Source organism: Solanum lycopersicum, chromosome 11 (genome assembly GCF_036512215.1).
Source record: "Solanum lycopersicum chromosome 11, SLM_r2.1".
Classification (NCBI taxonomy): domain Eukaryota; kingdom Viridiplantae; phylum Streptophyta; class Magnoliopsida; order Solanales; family Solanaceae; genus Solanum; species Solanum lycopersicum.
In genome coordinates this window covers 54,540,745-54,553,744 of record NC_090810.1, presented here as the reverse complement: position 1 = coordinate 54,553,744, position 13,000 = coordinate 54,540,745, and the positions used below count along the sequence as shown (strand labels likewise).

The 13,000-nt window shown below is 32.0% G+C and overlaps 1 protein-coding gene across 1 annotated transcript; it reads right to left on the bottom strand.

Annotated features, from left to right (window-relative positions):
• Window positions 1-1,363: 1,363 nt before the first annotated feature.
• Window positions 1,364-6,624, bottom strand: LOC101255954 (uncharacterized). The gene is made up of 6 exons (XM_004250830.5): window positions 5,891-6,624; window positions 5,658-5,797; window positions 4,213-4,565; window positions 3,140-3,236; window positions 2,764-3,051; window positions 1,364-2,611 (listed from the first exon to the last, which is right to left on the bottom strand). Exons 1-6 carry the CDS (start codon window positions 6,027-6,029, stop codon window positions 1,634-1,636), a joined length of 1,995 nt encoding a protein of 664 aa, XP_004250878.2. The 5' UTR covers window positions 6,030-6,624; the 3' UTR covers window positions 1,364-1,633.
• Window positions 6,625-13,000: the final 6,376 nt, after the last annotated feature.

Genomic DNA, 13,000 nt, shown 5'->3' with positions numbered 1-13,000 from the left:
AGCCCCAATTGAATTTAGGTTGAGCCGATTATTTAGGACACTTTCAATAAGATTCTCTTGAAGCTTGAATTCGAATTTTATGTTTAAAGGTAAAGAAGTAGTACATCCCGAATTAATCTATGTACTTTTAAATATAATTTTCTAAAAAATTATTATTTGTTTTAAATACTTTAATATATTCTTTTTAAAAAAAGTTATCCATTAAGTAACATCACATAATTGAGAGGAATGAATAATTAAGATGAACATAGTCAATACTTTTTAGTTTATCGGTAATTTTATTTTAGACACTTGAATTATAATATGTTTTGATTGAGAACTTGAATGTATGATAATGTACTTCTATAGATATTTTCGCCTCAAATTTTTAGAAACACTCATTGGCAATAGTTTTCTGGTGTTGCATTAGTAATGGGGCGGATTTATTAATTGGGTGTGGTTTAATTAGTAATGGGTGATAGATTGATTCATAAATTATATTAATAAATTAAATTATAAAAATAGTTGAGCGCCATGTATTAGAAAAATTATTTAAATAGTTTAAATATATAAATAAGTGGTCAATTTTGAACCTAAAGGTGGATGAGAAGGATATTTTGAAGTCAATAGGTGGATGAAAATGGTATTTTGGAGCTAATAGGTAGAATTTTGTACCATTTTTGATACTTCAAGGGTATTTTAGGCCCTTTTCCGTAGGGAATAATACACATCCCCAGCAGATTAGTCTGCAAGAAGTATGAGATTTAAAAAAAAAGGGAAAAGGCACAAGTACGCGTAAAAATTATCGATATCGAATGTTTATATCAAGTCAATACATATATATCATATGTTTAAATTTAGTATTTATTTCACTCAACCATAATTAATTGACATGTGTTTTACTTCAACAAAATAACATAATAATGAAAATTGTATTGATTTGGTGTAAACATCCGATGCGGGTAAATTTTTTTCCACAAGCACCATTACAGTATAATCGAAATCTCAAAGACACACCTTAAATAAACTAATATAATCGAAATCTCAGAGACACACCTTAAATAAACTAAGTTACTATTACCACTCTGAACTCATTTTTAAAATAACTTTATACACTGTTTGGCTTAGGTGGCACATTCTACAACTCCACACGATTGAGGCGCGTGGGAGATATTTGGATGTCACCCAAGCAAAAAAAATGCACAAAACTACAAAAAGAAAAAATAATAATAAATCCAAGGTAGTAGGACCTAATTTAGTTAAGGTCTGATTCTCTAGGATTTCGATCATAATCTAAGAGGTACTTATACTATTCCTCAAAAATAACACTACCATGGTACGAAACGATTGCTTCCAAAACAGAGCATAAAGGGAGAAAAAGAAGTAACAGAATAATAGCTCATCCATCCATTGCTGCCACAGTCCTAAATAGTTTAGACCTAACAGAACTAAGTAAATGAGACCTTTCCAAATCTGATTAAGGTAGGTTAACTTCAGATGCAAGCAACAATGCCCCTCACCTACAACCTTATGTATGAAAAGTACAAAAAGTTACCCATAGATAAATGGATTGTACAACAAAAATGCTAAACGAATCAGGAAAAAAGAATCCACCGAAACAATAACAAAGAAACATAGGTTATCTGTTGTTGGATTACTTCCTTGATTTCTTCCTGGAAGATTTGGATGAAGCCTTCGATTGCACATTGCCTGCATGCTGAGAGGCTCCTTTTGGATTAGCTGGCTGGTTTGATTTTGCATCGCTATTGCTCGCTGCCTCTTTAGCCACTGCACCTTGAGAACCTCTAACTTGAGCTGCTCTCTTATCCTTTCTCTTTGGTCTGTAACTAGACCTCTCCCTCTTGGGAAGCCACCTCTCTGGATCAGGTAAAGGTCCTGGATTAGCTGGGTCAAACCCCTTCGGATATTTTGGCTTTCTCTTCCTCTTTTTCTTTGCCTTATCCTTACTCTTCGCTTCGTATGTTTCAGTGACACCAGCATTTGTACCTTTCTCGGCATGCTTGGCACCAGAAGTTTTCTCCAAACTGTCGACATCTAATGCTTTCAAACCAGGTAGTGGTTTTAACTGCTTCTCATAAGCTTCTGCTTTCTTAATGTCACCATGGGCTGCAGTCTGGATTAATCCAACTAAAGCCTCAATACTTCCATGGCTTTTCACTAGCTGCTCATAAAGGCGTGCTGCCTCATCTTTCCTTCCATACCTGAGCTTGAAAGCAGCGGCCTCCTGCATGATGGTATTGAGCTTATTGTCTTCAGTCATGGCATTTGACCACCACTTGATTGCGGAATCAAACACAGCATCAGCACCATCAATATCTCCAGCCCGTTCCTTGAGAGAAACAATGGTGGCAACAGTTGCAGGCTTGTGTTGAATCTCAGGTATTTTCGCCAAGGAATCAGCTGCAATCTGCGGATGGCCAGCAGCTGCAGCAACCTGAGCCCTTGCAAGCAGGATAACCTTGGACCTGTCAGGAAACTTATCTACATACTGTCCAAGTATTTCTTCAGCTTTAGCAGCCTTGTTCTCTCTCACATGTACAGCAGCTTGAAGAAGTACAGGCATCAAGCTACCAGGGAACATCCCAGGTAGGGCACTAACAAGTTCTCTAGCCTGTAACAATCCAATGAAAAAAATAAACATTTGGAAAAGACTCCGGGAATAAACAATAGCAGTTGGATGTCTATCATGGTTCACCTTGTTTCTAATGCATCAAATGTTAAAAGTAGAACCATTGCAAACAATGTAAATCTCATATAATATACCTGATCCATCTTATTAGAATGAAGTAGCAGCAGCACCCTATTGGTATATATTGCTTCCCTTTGCTTCTGTGAGAGCTTCAAGTCTAGTCCACGAGCAAGCTGGAACTTTTCTGGTCCATCACTTTTCTCTATTAGTTTATCAAGTTTCCTTAGGCCATCAGAGACATCTTTAGGACCCTTTAAAGCAATGAGATTATTTACTGCCACCGCAAGTGAAGACTCGTCAGCCAAATTTCTTTTGACAAGATCAGTATACGATGCAACAGCCTCTTGGGTGTTCCCTAGAATCTGGAGAGAAAAAAAAAAAAAACTTGCATAATTGCAACTTATCAAAGCAAAAGAAGGCTAGTCAAACTCATGTCATAAGATAATTTACCTGTTGTACATATGCAATTTGAACAGCTATAGGAGCCAATTCAATTTCAACATCATCATCAGCTAAATTCTCTTCCATAAGTGTTTCTTGACCAATTCTGTAATTCCAATGTCCACAATAAGATATTCGTCTTTCTTTTATATTCTCATTTATTCATGCAAAAACTGGAAGTTTCACAGAGAATTCCAAAGTGGAAGATTTCACCCATTTGATTTGAGACTTCTATACGTACATAAACTATAAAAAGACGAAGGAAGAGAAAATTTCATTTTACTATTGTTCCAAATGAATAAACCAGAATGCAGTTTGTCCCTTGTGACATCTCATAAATAGATATTCCAGTTTGTCCCAACATCTCTGGCAGCAAATAATAAACTGCATTCAACTGTCTACAAGATCTAGAGAGGAAATCAACCCACAATATACACAACTAATGATTTAAAGCCTCATATAACATGCCCCCTCTATTCCCCCACCCCCCACCCCCAAAAAAAAGAACCAAAAGAGAAGACATTAAGATTTGATAGAAAAGGCAAGTAACAATTATAACCAAACAAAGATACAGAAGCATCATTTGCATGATTCTGATAATTGGAATTGTTAAAGAAACTTACTTTCTTGTATAAAGAACTGTAACTCCATTTACATAAGACAAATAAGTAGATATAGCAGCTTTGCAGACATTTTAACCCCCAACATACAAGCACTTTTGACGGCAATGGCACATCTTTCAATTAGACTAGTTCTAAACGGTCAGTCTATCATTACTAAATGGTTAAAAAGCCAACAAAAAGTTAAACCCAAATAAGAGGATAAAAGATGCTTAGATTCTCCTTAAGTTCATAACGAGAAGATTATATCAATAGCTAAATCAAGTATATCTTGATGCCAACTTAAACCCTCCAAAATAACTTCCAAGCAAGGAAATATCTGATGCTCTTTTTACTAGTCATAGATTGTGCATCATCAACTGTTAAGAAAATGGATAAAATAGATACAAATAAAACAAGTCAGGACTAACTGAATCTAATTCTTTCATGGGGTTATGAAGAGCTTAATAGAGGCAAACTTGCCTTCGAGCTGACAATAACAGTTGTTCCGCATCTTTGTACTTCTCCCTTTCAATCAAAGAGCAGGCAGTGTTGTAAGCCAATTCAAAACTGCTAGTTGCTTTAACTCTCAGTGAATCCAGGGTTCCCTGCACTTCAGAAGATCTTCCAGCAGAAACCAGACCAGCAACAAGATTTATCTCCAAGGAATCGATTGTAGACTTTGGGAGCTTTTGATAAATATCGACAGATGCACCCATCTTTCCTAATCGATACAAAATCTGAGATTCCAACAGCATTGACTCAGTACTTCCTTCTTGCCCCTTCAAGGACTCTAAAGCCTCCTCCAATTTATTTTGCCGATATAAGCAATATGCCTTTTCAAAGAAAGCATGACAATGAAAAAGGAAAAATGTTAATGAGAGAAACAAAATACAGAACTAAAGAGAAAGGAAATTATTTTTCTTTTCATCAAGTGGAGGAGATACAGAGTTAACAAAAGGCAAATATACGTAAATAATTTGCATAAAGACGGGTGCAGGAACGATACAAGCTAACTTCACACTGAAAAGAAGCTTACAAAATGGTTAACTATCTCCTGTAGACAAGATCAGGGACTGATAACTGCTCATATATTTCCTATTATACTTCCTAGTTCCTACTCCTTAGTTGGAATTGCTATTCGGAGGAAGCCGTAAGGATGTTTCAGTTGTAATAATATCATTCAGGTATACAATATCTGACTATCAGATTAGAAAATCGCTGCCTCTAACATCCTGGGAAATCGACCTTTGGTAAGAGTATCCAAACTAGCTTAACGACATACATTTTGATAACAACATGCCATGAGGGGTTCCTCAAACATCATAAGAATTGGAGTTGATTGACCCTCTACTGCAGAAGCACAGTAGTGGAGGACCTTTCCCAAGCCTCAAGAATTGACAGACTTTTAATCTCCCCTGAATGGAGTGAAATGTTCAAAGCCATTAAGTAACATACCATGCCAAAGGTGTTCTCAGATCATATGCTAATTATTATGGAAAGCAGGTATTGGGTAGCATCACCCTCATATTTTAAATTCGAGAATATGTGGCTATAATCTGATGGTTTCACATAAATATGGTGAAACATTGGTGGAACTCTTATAAAGTAATGGGCACCCCAAATTTTATATTCAAACAAAAGCTAAGGAACATGAAGGACATTACTAGATGGAATTGAGAGGATTTTGGCAAAATTGAAACTCAAAGGAGCAAGGATTTAGTAGGGCCAGCAGATTGTTGAACATAGAACTCACACCCCGATCAGAAGCTGAAAATTGTGCAAAAGGAGAAAGATTTCTGTCATACTTAACTCGCCTTTTGCACAATTTTCCAACCAAAATCCCTAGATATATGTTGGTTCATAATGCCTATTTTCAAGTCACCTTTAAATTAAACTATATATATAGTTCAAAGATTCATTATTACCTTAAAGAAGCTAAGATCAACAGAACCCTTTTTGCTACAGTCTTTAATAGCAACCAATGCTTCTTCTATAGAATCTGCTTTCACTAACGCCACCACTTTACACCGTATCGCGTCCTCATCTCCAGGCGCAGCCGCAAGAACTTCAAACAAAAATCATCAAATGCCTTTTTTTTTTGGATCGATACATTGGATTAATACAGATCGATGAAATTATAACTCGAAAAGGAACTTACTTTGTTCAGAAACTTTGACGGCTTGCTCATACTCGGATCGTTGAATGTGGCGATTAAGCGAAGTGAAGAGATCTTCAATTGCTATAGCAGGGGTGGCTACTGCAGATGCCTTTGCTTTCTCTTTGGGCTTCGGAGCCATTTCTGAAGCAATTCCCAAATCGAATGGATTGTGATTTTTCGTCTTGAGACTTTTATGTTACTGGCTTTTGTTAAAAAAAAAAAAGAAATATATATAAACGATATTGGACGTTTCTTTTGCTAGGTATCTCTATTTTCTTTCTTATGGATATTTGCACTTCTCAACTAGGCTATTCGTTTCAAAAATAAAAATAATTACATGTCTTTCCATGTATTTTCTATATTATTAGTTCTCGATATGTGTCGTGCACTTTTGACCTTTGTTATTGTTATAATTTATATACGTTCAACTCTTGTCGATATAAAATTGCTCAACATTGTTTAAAGTACTCCTATATGTATTTTTGTGTATGTAAAATAAACTCTTTTTAGTGTTTATTTTCTGCCTAGATTTTAAATATCAATAATTTTTTTGGGAGATAATGACAACTTGTAAGGCTAAAACAATATTTTTACCAATTAGAATTATCACTCAAAAATTCTAAGCCCCAAGGCTTAACTTTTTTGGGACATAAATACTCCAATTATCATTAAAATAAAAAGATGAATGAAGGACACAAACCAATAAAAGAAAGGGCAACTTTCACATATAAAAAATAAAAAAATTATATTTATATGCTATAGCAAAGTTTGCATAATTGCGCTCCATAGCAGACATAGAAACTGTATAATTCGCTACATATACAGTTGAAGCAAAATGTATAAAACGAAGTGTATAAAACAAGAAAGAGAAAGACAATTGGGCAGAGAACTGTATAAAAACGAAGTGTATAAAACGAAGTGTATAAAACGAATTGTATTATTATAAGTGTATAGAACGATTATATACAATTTGAATTTGTATAAAATGAGAAAAAGAGAAAGACAAAAGAGACTTGACAAGGAATATACAATTGAATCGAATTGGATAAAACGAGAAAGAGAGAAATTAGATACAATTTGGAAATTGTATAAAACGAGAAAGAGAGAAATGCAAAAGAAACTGGGCAGAGGTTATTGTATAATTATAAGTGTATAGGACGAAAATATATATATTTGCATGTGTATATACAATTTTCTCACGCTTTATACAAACTGAAACACAATTTATACATTTCGCTTCTGTTTGTATAAGTGAAAAAGGAGAGGGTGGCGAGCGAGGTTTGGGAGAGTGGCGAGCGAGATCTGAAAGAGGGGAGAGAGGAGAAAAAAATATATGTATTCATACAATTTTCTCTGCTTTGTACAATTAGAAACAATTTTTATACACTTGTGTTTGTATAAAAAGTGAGAGAGATTTGGAGGAGAGTGGCGAGCGAGATATTTGGGAGAAAGGCGTCTGACAATTTTTTGCAAACGTTTGTTATGGAGCACAATTAAATCAAACCCTAACTACTCTATTTATTTGTGGTAATTAGTTTGATATTATATACAATTTTCTCTAAAAGAAGTATTAATAAAAAACTATTACATGAGAACTATCAGATGTCTCAAACAATCATGAAAATAAAAAATGAACAAAGGCACAAATCAGTAAGAAAAATAGTGAGCAATAAAAAAAATATGTACATAAGAACTATTAAATGATGAAACACAAAGTGCAGTGGATTAATATTTTTTATTCAATTTATAAAGGGAGAAATTAAGTACATGAAAGGTTGTGAATGAATGTGTTTAGTGGTAGAAGCTAAAAGGTTTAACAATCAATTTCATTAAGAAATTAAAAATAATAAGTTGTAACATCTAATCATTTATTTGGTCAAGTTTAATTGTCATTATTAATTTAATTTTAAAAATTATTAAAAGATTTTTTAATTTAAAAAATTGGTGAAGGACATTTTCTTAATCTAACTTTGAACTAAAATCTTTCCACTTATAATAATATATGATATGATAAGTATTAGTGAAAAGAAATGTATCCTTGAACTATCGTAAATGATAAACAGGTATTTTTCGTCATACTTTTGAGATATAGATATTCGTGTTGTCTAAAAACTAGAGAATATATATTCTTTAAACTAATGGACCTACACGTTTCATAATCTTATCCGCGGACTCGATATTTATTAAATATAAAATCGGGGGATAAGATTGTCACATGTTACTATTTAGTCTTCCATCAGAGTGAAGGACATATATGTTCTAGTTTTTGGACGATAGGAGCACTAATGTACCAAAAGTATGACGGAGGGTATTTGTATACCATTTACAATAGTTAGGGGGTATATTTATCTTTTTCCCTAATCATTATCATATTTTGAACTTTAGTATATGTATCTAGCGCGTCCAGATAAATGTATCTACGATATATGTCTAAAAGATATCTCTAATTATGTGTATCACGTCTATAACTATCATAGAGTATCTACCATCTCATTGATCCAAAAGAAATTTAAAATTCTTTACATTTTATCGAGAATCAAAATCTTTTTACATATTCCGTATTGAATTTCGTTTTCAATGGTCATTTCTTTTTATTTGAATTTTGAGATTTATGAGATACACAATGACATTCGTATGCTGGAAATATGAAAAAATTAAATCAATATTATTGAAAATAAGTTGTGAGTAGATACATAAGTTCATATACATTTTGCAAGATAAACAACACATACATGAAAGAATCAATAGATATACAATAGATATATCATGTGGAACTCAAATGCATACCTAATTATACAATAGATACATAATAGATATATTGCAGATACATGATAAATACATTATATACCTATGCACATATATAACAGATTTAATTTAGATGCATGATGAGATACAAGGAGAGTTTGGGGGCTAATTTAGAGTAAAGTTGTAAAGTAGGAACAAAATTAAGTGGTTAAATAAACAAGGGTTCTATTTAAAGTTTATTTTTAAGGAGTGATGTATCTCAATGTGTCTAATTTCAAATATATACATTATTGTTAAAAAAAAATGAAAAACTAGATAATTATTTAAAAGTATAAATCAGATTAGTTCATATGATATGAACGTATATCTAATTCGATAGTTTTTTCATTATATTAATGCAAAAAATGTATCGAAGAGTTAAATAATGTGATAGATAGCATCAATTACACTCATCTAGGGAAAGCAGAAAATCAAGCAATGTTATTTAATAATAAAGTAGAAAATTATGCTTAATTGTGTGCTACTATATTTCAAAAGTTTGAATATTGTTATGACCTAACACATAGATAAGAGAATTCTTATCATCCAATTCAAAACCGACAATGCGGAAATTATCAAATCCTAAGAATTTTTTTTAATACCATATAGATTTATGAAGACATCAACTCTAACGGCAATCTTTTACAAATGACTGAAAAATCCTTCTCAAGATTTTTTTTTAAAAAATAGGTACAAGAGTTACTAAAAGAGTACAATTTATATAATAAAATAAGACAACTCTCATCATAAGGAAGGAAAAATGAAAAATATTGGAGATTGTCATCGTCTTCACCAATGAAACATCATTGATCCTACAACCAAACTATGTCAAGTAACATAGCAAGAATAGTATCAGTATAAATAACATATATTGGTAGGCATTATCGGTCGACCCAAACCTACTTCAGAATATAATATAGTCAATCAGAAGAAAACATGCAATAAAAAAGCTATATCACCCTAAGTCTTTACCCACATACCCTCCTCGGATAAATGTCATAACTAATGCACCTTGATCTCATACCTTTATGTTACGCGTCATCATAATATCAAATCATAACCTAACTCTGCTATACCATATTAATATTCATGAATACAAGAGTATGATAGTGTCAAATCATAGTCCAACTCTTCTGCCACATTAATATTTAACAAACACTTGGCCATCACTAGCCCTATCAACCTACTATTTTTCTCAACTTGTCATATCAACTCCCTGATCGACCCTTTTTGAACCAATAAATGAAACTGACGTTTTAGATCAACTCATCCATACCAGAACTAAAATCAACACTATTTATAAAATCAAGTTCATCTGGACAAATGGAGAACACAGTTTGGAAACAATTAAGAGTTGAGCTTCCATAAACTCAATTCAATATTTGTAACAATTATGCGGAAATAAATCCCTAAGAACTAAGTTGTCAACAACAAATAATAATTCCTCAAACATTACATGGAATGCATAGCCCGGACTCTCAGTCCTTACCCTGTCTTACAACACATGAACCATGTCTCACACGATCATATATAAGTCATACCTGAGATCGACTCACCTTTTAAATAATCTGGACCGTTCAAAATCCAATATGCAACAATTATATTATGAAGAAGAAGTCAGGGTTCACTAATAGAACTATGAACCCATACTTGGTCCTTTTAGGAATCCAAACTCAAACGACAGAGATTATGCGAGTATGATGCAATAGAATAAAATTTTGAGCTTACAAAAGAGATTTTGGTTCATTAAATTTAAAACTTTCACCAATATCTGTTTTATCTAGGTCTGGTTCATATTGTATATGGATTTGATAGTCTTAATAGCAGCAATCCATCACTGCCATATATTACTCCTTACTATACATGATTAATAATCATTATTACCAATTATAATGCATCCTTTAATTAGCCTTAATTAGTCATTATTCCTGTTATGTTTGAATGATTGGTCAAAATGATAAAATTATGGTTGACAGTTGTTTTCTGGTTACATATATGGTATTTTCCATGTATCATTCTGATTAAGAGAAGGAGAAGACATACATAATCTAGAAGTCCTCTCATCAGAGTGGATAAGAGAATAGATATATACATCTTTTTTTTCATAAAATATAAGAAGAATATTTCTATTTCTTTTTTAGTTTGTTTAAAAAAGAATGACTTTTTTTTTTTTTTGTAAAAGTTAACTTTAACTTTCCACATGACATAACTTTAATTTGGAACCGCAAGATTAAAAAGTCGTCTTTCTTTTCTTAAACTTCGTTCCAAGTCAAAGTAGGTCATCCTTTTTGAAACGGAGAGAGTATTGAGTTAGTGGTATGTTTTTTTTTTATTGAATTTTAAAAACAGTATTTTTGACACACGTCAAGTTATAAAAATTTCCATAAGTGTTTATCGAAAAGATATTTTTAATAAGATTTCCCACAAATCTTACTTCAAAATTGATCCAAAATAGCTCTAAAGGACTCAAAATCAATATATCCACTTGGTCAATTCAACCCAACAATTTTCAATGGGCTGCAACTTCTACTTTTTATGAAAAAAATAATTATAAGGGCATGGCTTGATTACGAAAGGCTGTTATTTTTTATTAATGTTTTGCATAGTCATTTAGAGATGAAATACTTACGTTAAAAAGATACATTAATTAACATAAATATATACATTTGTAGATATATTGATGCAAAAGTTACTATAATAAAAATGATTATTAGCGACATTTAATTCTTAATTGTCGCTAAATATGTATTTTAGCAGTAATTGTCATTCTTTGTATATGTTTCTAAAGCCTTTAGCGACATTGGTTCTAATAATACTTAACTAATGTCGGTAAAGATTTTACCATTCTTTATTAGTGTCAATGTTTCATACCGCTAAAAGTTATTTCTATTGTAGTGAATACAACTTCATAGACAATATTGGCATTTCAAATATTTAAAACAAATTAATATTGCAAATAACTAATAAAATTGCTCAGCTAATTCTCAGAATTAAGCCATGTCTAATGCAAAAATTGAACTTATAATGACACTTGTATCAAATTTTGTGAGGACTATATCAAAAGCACTACAAACATCATTCATTAGAAATTAATTATGAGAGAAAAAGACGACACTCAAAACAACAAGGAAAAAAGTGAATTTACAAAAAACATTTAAATTTTGAAACATAAACATTAATGCGTTACTTAAATAAGACCAAATACATAAATAGATCTCTAAACTTGTTGAGACCTTTTCCAGGTACCTCAGCTATGCTATTTTCCTATTGAATCGTTAAACCACCCAAATTTGTTCCTTTTAAACACCATTGACTGGTGTGGAGATATTGATAGAGGATACATATGTTGTTCCGAAACTCATTAGTTCAATTAATAGTGAAACTATTCGAGAATAATTGTGTTTTACTTCAAGTCGTTCGAACACATTAGAATACAAATGAGATTAACACACAGTTTGTCTTCATTACTTCAATCAAAATCATTACAATACGAACACAATTGAAGACATTTACAATAGAAAAATCGATCAAAATCAGTCAATCGTGTTTAAAAGAAACAAATTATGGATGGTTCAATGATTCAATAGAAAAATGACATAGTTAAGGTACCTGAAAGAAAAAATCCAATAAATTTAAAAATCTATTTGTGAGTTCGGCCCTTAAATAATAAAGAGTTAATCATATATATACACATGATTTGGTGTAAGACACATATTTATAGGGAAAAAACACCTAAGAAATACATATAGTACAATTTAAACCATTGTTTATGCAATCAATTTGTCCTCTCCTTGTTCATTTCTAAATCATAGAATTATAATTAAAGTGAGAAAAAAGTAGCAAGACATGCCAAAGTATAGATATAGAGAATATAAGTGGTGTGGGGTCTTTTTTATATTATATGATTATATGTAGATGAGTAGTTCATGCCATGTTTAGTGACAAAAGGAATTGAGGGAATATATTGACATGACTAATTAACATTCCTTGCGCGCATTGCACGACAATTTTTGTTCTCTTCCACACTCACAATCATTCACTTTTTCGATTGCCTTTTTTTCATTTTTCATTTTCGATATATCTAGTTTAGTGGCGGAGCGAGATATATATACACACACACACTTGAGTTGTGTTTATGATATCTTTTCGTTAATAAATTACATTATGTAGTTAGACTAAAATATATTTTTTATGTGTATATATTACATGTCAATATTCACAACAACAAATTTGATTACCAGGCACAAATAATTTTGTTATTAATAAATCATACTTCGTCACTAGAAATCTAGTGTGACGAAAAATAATTCGTTATTAAATGTGTAT